The sequence below is a fragment of the Acipenser ruthenus genome, chromosome 3, assembly GCF_902713425.1.
Source record: "Acipenser ruthenus chromosome 3, fAciRut3.2 maternal haplotype, whole genome shotgun sequence".
Lineage (NCBI taxonomy): Eukaryota > Metazoa > Chordata > Actinopteri > Acipenseriformes > Acipenseridae > Acipenser > Acipenser ruthenus.
In genome coordinates this window covers 72,079,425-72,085,424 of record NC_081191.1, presented here as the reverse complement: position 1 = coordinate 72,085,424, position 6,000 = coordinate 72,079,425, and the positions used below count along the sequence as shown (strand labels likewise).

The following is a 6,000-nucleotide window of genomic DNA, read 5'->3' as shown; positions in this document are numbered from 1 at the left end:
AAATAGCATGTTTACACAGATAACCATGAATAAACAAAAATAATAGTATAGATAGCGTCTCGCTTTGTTTCAATTTAGCAAATTTGTCAACTCTGTTTTAAAAAGTCGCTGATCTCCAGTACAATTATTCAGAGAAAGTGGATTCGTAACTACATCTACTATGGTGTTTCCCTTGTCTGATGAAATTAAAAAATAGAGAAAATTAAATTCTAAACACTGAAATGTATTATTTTTCTCAATAACAGTCGGCGAAATTCAGTGCTTACCCGTCATATTAACACCCCGCCTCTGCTCACGAATGATTGGACAGCTGTCAGATCTTTCACTTTCCCATTGGCTAATTACTCGCCTTCAATTTTCATGCAGAATACCGTGAATGGCCTCTGCTTCCTTATGATTTGACAGCTGAGTAAAACTTGGCGGATTTTTTACTCTTCTATTGGTTAAACTTACTGTCAGTACCTGCAACTGAAACAGACACAGATATGTCCCACCCAGCTAATTTATGGATTGGGCTACCGCAAAGAAAATGCAGATATTCGATTGGTTGATCGTATCGCAGAGGCTCTTCAAGGGGGGGGGGGGGGGCACCACTTTGAGGACCACTGCTCAAGAGAAATAAAATCTTGTGCTTGTGAATATAGCACAACTTTAATCTGAATGGTGAAACTTGAGCTTGATTTGTCCTAATCTGGTGCATCTTTTCTTAGGCATTTCTTAAAACCTGAGGTGTGTCCAAGTTTTAAATTTCAAAATAATGAACTAGATCAATGTGTAAAACATATAAACAAAATCCAAACAAAAGACACAATTCTAATTCAGTTGTCTTGATTCCAAAGAGCTATTAGCTCATGCAGTATTTGACTTTTTGTCAACTGCCCCGATAAACCATAGGCCTGTGTTGGTGCAGCAAGGCAGATATCAACCATGTTTCTTTTGACTCACTATCAGCCACAAATATACATTTGTGGAAAACACAAATTAATACAGACTTGAACCACACAGCTGACAGTTCCAGGCAGCTACAATGTTTCAATCACCTTTGTTATTAAAAGACTAATTATAAGCAGAGATGAAAGATGCATATGCTGAAAAAAATAATTACATTACACACTTAAAAGTCCATAGTGCCTTTTATTTGAGACATAAAATAACTAGGTTTATTTAAATCCGTGCTCTTTGTTTTATACAAGCAGGTCTGATGCAGGAATTATTAAGAAGTACAAAACAATTTATTTTCAATGTCCAGTATTCAATGTGTTTGGGACCTGAAATTGAGTTCAGATGTTATTGATTATGATCAGTGCTGGCATAGAGTTCTGCTGGCTGGTTTCACACATTGAACCTTGGTCAGTCAGTTTAGCAAAGACCCTTGGAGTTCCCAGATTGTAGACCCCTGCATGAATGAAGCAGGCTTTGAGCTGAAGCTTGTGAATTTCCTGAGCTTTGAGCTGAAGTTTGAACTGGGTCTGTCCAAGCCAAGTAAAAGAACCATGGACTTCTAATGTCTCAGGGCTGAGGAGGGAGAAATAAGAATGTTAAACAGGGTTCAAAATAGTCATAAAAGCACCAAGAAAAAATAATTTTGTTGGCAGGCAAGTTGCAGAAAAGTATAAAAATAAGGTGCTATGAGTCTTATAATATACATATATTTGTTTAATTGTGTTTAATATGTAAAAACTCAAACTTCTATCAAAATGCACTAGATTATTAGCAACTCAAAAGGACAGCCAATAGATGAAACCATATCGCCCAAACCTGACCTCTATTGCAACATTGCTTTTTTCCTCCCCAAAGAAAAGATGCAGTACTTTTTTTTTTTTTTTTTTTTTTTTTTTTTTTAAAGTAACTATCATTGTTAAAAGTAACATGAACTGTGAGAGGCAATCCCAAAATGTTCCTTACCTTATGGCTTTATGGCGCAGGTCTATTATCACATCAACTCCAGCTTGAGAGCAGTTTGAAAGCATTAGGGTTACAGGTACTACACAAAGGCTGTAAGGCAAGAGATACAATAAGATTAACCAGAATGACAGCTAGTATATGTTAACCTTAACAGAAGGAAACCAGTTTCCAGTATCTGACTTATTAAATACAATACTTTTTGAAAGTATGTTTCCTTAAATATTTTTTTTTATTTCTTCTGTTATACAGAAAAATCAAGAGTCACTATTTGTTTCACATGGTTAAAAGATGATTATCACCAATTCACACAGTAATTGTGGTCTGATATGCACTAATTGTTTATTACATCCACCCAATCTAGTCCACATTTTCCTGTTGGATAACTACTGTCTGGAGAAAGACTGTATTATTTTTATTATTTATTTCTTAGCATATGCCCTTATCCAGGGCAACTTACAATTGTTACAAGGCATCACATTATTTTTTACATACAATTACCCATTTATACAGTTGGGTTTTTACTGGAGCAATCTAGGTAAAGTACCTTGCTCAAGGGTACAGCAGCAGTGTCCCCCACCTGGGATTGAACCCACGACCCTCCGGTCAAGAGTCCAGCGCCCTAACCACTACTCCACACTGCTGCCCTGTACCTTATACTACACTATTGAGATCATAATGACGATATTGATGATATCAACTAAATCTCCCATAATGCCTCCTACATTTCTGCTGACTGGGTTCTATTGTAATGAGTGGGAGGGAGAAGTATTCTTTTTAATAATTATCTATATCCAATTTTAATCAGCACCAACACAAAACAGCAGAACAAGACTGCGTGACCCAAGCAGCAGAGATTCGTCACTCCTTGGTTGTCTTTTAACCCTTCTCAAATCTACACAAAAACTAATAATGGAATACTGTAGTTTTCGAAGTAGTCCACGGAATGCATTGAAACTATGATTTGTTTTTCAAATTTGGCGCATTTCCCGTGAACGTGCAACACATACAGGAATGCAAGCATGTGTTACACGTACAGTTCTGTGCCCGCTTCAATGTTAAACAGCACAGCTGAGATGAAAGCAGAAGACACCACTGAAACTTTTCAATAATGAAATACACAAGCTTCCTGAAAAGCGCATGCAAGGTGCTGGTAGTGGATCTCAGGAATGCAATGAGATCGTATAAGAACTACTACAACCAATGACATAGAATAAACAGTTTTTTTGGTGTGATGTTTTGCCAGTAGTTACAATTGATGTCCTGTGCATCACAGCAGTAACACTAGGAAAATGTGGTTCACCGTCTACTCCTAATGTATGAACTAAAATATATTTCATAGTATCTCATTTGTGTACTGTGCTAAGTTAGCTGTAATTAAAATGCATAATGTAACAATTATGTAAGATTTGTAAAATGTTATACAGAATAAAAAATATACTTGCAAAGCAATAGTAAATAGGTATTTAGTAGTTAATCGTACTGACCATTTCTAGGAAAAAAAAGAAAACAAACACACACCTGCTGAATTTAACCACATAGCTTATTGCTGATGTTTACAAACAGATGACCCTGTTTCCAAAGACATTTCCTTTCTTATGCAATGGATTGTGGGCAGGGCTGGATTAACAAAGGCGCTTTAGGGGCTGCATTTTACCTTATGTCCCTGGACACCAGTTGAGATCTGCTGATGCTGGGCTTCTGGTGACTACAGTGATAAAACATAGCTCTTGTGGAGGAAGAGCCTTTAGACATTATGCACCTGTATTATGGAACAATCTTCCAACTGAAATCAAAGTTTAAGACACATCTTTACGCAGAGGCCTTTTTGTAGATTGGGATGGCCTATTTTAGAGTGTTATTAATATGTATTTTATTTATTTATTTTATTTATTTATTTTTTGGACCCTAGTCGTCTCCACTTGCTATTAAAAAATGCTTGATGCAGTCTTAAGGTTTGCAAGCTACAGTGTTATTAGTAACATTTGGTGCGATGCATAATTTTTAAAAACATAAAATACATCAGCTATTTTTCACATTAAGTCAAAGTTTATTTCACTTCTTTAAAGTTTCATTATGAATATACACAGCTGTGTAGATGTGACTGATTGATGTGACATTTTGCAAGCCTGAATAAAAGCAACATGACAGGCCTATTTAAGAAAAAAATACCATTATTTAAAATAGTGTTATTTGTTTTAATATTAAATGATTAGAAATAGCTGAGATTGTTTAAATTACATAACCTCATCTTTATGTAAAATCCAATACATTGGGTGATCTTAAAATGCAGTGGAATAATGATTTTTTAAAAATGCTTTTTAAATAGCAATCTTAGAATAAAGGTCTTTGAGAACAGCTATGTGATACGAAAAAGTATGATCTTTAAACTAAATGAGCTTGTGTTTTTAATTTGGCAACATATTACCAGTACCAGAGCAATTTATTAGCCCTTTCCAAATACATTGATGCTATTTCACTCAGTTTCAAATGCAATACAAAAGTGGGCAGTATAAAGCTTCACTTAACCAGATTTGTATTTTTCATTAAATACTAAATAAAAAATTGAAAAAAAAAACATTTAAATGTGATCTGAAGTCATGCAGGGAGAGGAGATGACAAAAGGAGGAAGGGGTTGCATTAAACTTAAAAATCTAGCCGTACTATTCCTTTCAAAGGGGAGTTTAGTTTAAACATAATATAGTGAAGTATGCAAAGGAATGTAGTGTTAAGAATAAATACCTCTAGGGTGAAAACCGTGCACGTCATCCATAGGTGTTTGTAATACAAACAAAAAAAAAATGAATTACAGGAATGACAAGAAGAAAGTGTTTTGCACCAGTGCATGGCTATATTCGAAAATGACAGTACCATTACTGTGCTGTCAATTACAAGTTGTTTATTTATGTGAATTAGACAGAATGGTATCAGCCACACCATTTGGCATATGTTGAAATAACCTTACAATGACACCAAGTTAAAAGTGTATTAACCAAGGCATAAAAAACACATTTTAGCATAGAAACATTCTCAGAAGACTATTAAAACTTACTATTTATAATTAACTCTGTTATAAAATACTACATGTAACCATCACACACGTTTTCCAACTCTGCCTCTGTTATTTTGTTATGCTAGCACTATACTGTTTGGTATTAACTCTCACTTATCCGTCCCAAAATGTGCACATGGGTTAAAAAAGCAATTAGAAATCGTTGGGAATACATGTCAGTAACTACTGAAATGTGTAGCCAATCATTTAAAAGAAAGGTTGTATTTGTTGACAACTGAACAAACTGAAAAAATTACAGTACTGCATTTGATAAAGTAAAAGCAAGTGCTAGCAAACAGTACTGCTTGTATCATAAGTGTACTTGTGCTTATATTGTAAGTACAATAGTCTGTTTTTTTTTCATTACTGTAGGTTTCAGTGTTGTAAGCTGTAGGTTTACTGTTTGTTTTAATGTGTTTAAAATACCATTTAAATATAGCACAAATGTAATGTTTGAAAATTCAATTTTTATACAAAACATGCGTGTATTTTGTCTTTTTTTTGTAATAATTGATCGATTACTTCGAGTGCAGTATCAAAAAAGGTTGCATTAAAAAGAAATCTTGAAAAATGGAGGACGGTACTTCTAAAGACCTTGGCAAAAGGGCTATGGTATACATATTTCAGAATGAAGGTATAAAAAGTAAGCTGATTTCTTTTTTTTATTCAACGTATTTCTTTCTAACGGTATCAGTAAATATACAGCTATATCGTATTTTTCTTCAGCTAGCTAAAATAAAATAGCACTCAATAAATTACATTTCTCTTCAGCTAACTTAAAATAGCACTCAGTAAGTTACCTTTGTTAGTCTGAAACCTGAAAACTTACGGCAACGGCATCGGAGCCTTCATATAAAGTACAAGAAATTTGGGTTTAAAACATTAAAACAGAAAGATGGTTTATTAACAGGTGTTGATATTTCAACGTACCATGGAAAAACTACCAATTTTGTTTAAAAAAAATAAAATAAAAATACATTTCAATGCAGTATTTCTATGGATAAATGAATGCAACATAACTACGTCAAATATTTAAGAGGTTATAT

The 6,000-nt window shown here is 34.1% G+C and overlaps 1 protein-coding gene across 2 annotated transcripts in view; it reads right to left on the bottom strand.

Annotated features, from left to right (window-relative positions):
• Positions 1-1,114: 1,114 nt before the first annotated feature.
• Positions 1,115-6,000, bottom strand: part of LOC117394661 (trafficking protein particle complex subunit 8) — an 80,785-nt gene continuing 75,899 nt past the window's right edge. For both annotated transcript variants that reach the window (XM_033993055.3, XM_033993056.3), the window contains 2 exons: positions 1,906-1,995; positions 1,115-1,515 (listed from right to left, as the gene is read on the bottom strand). In XM_033993055.3, the coding sequence (XP_033848946.2) occupies positions 1,281-1,515; positions 1,906-1,995 (325 nt within the window). In that variant the 3' untranslated portion in view covers positions 1,115-1,280. The remainder of the gene's footprint in view (positions 1,516-1,905; positions 1,996-6,000) is intronic.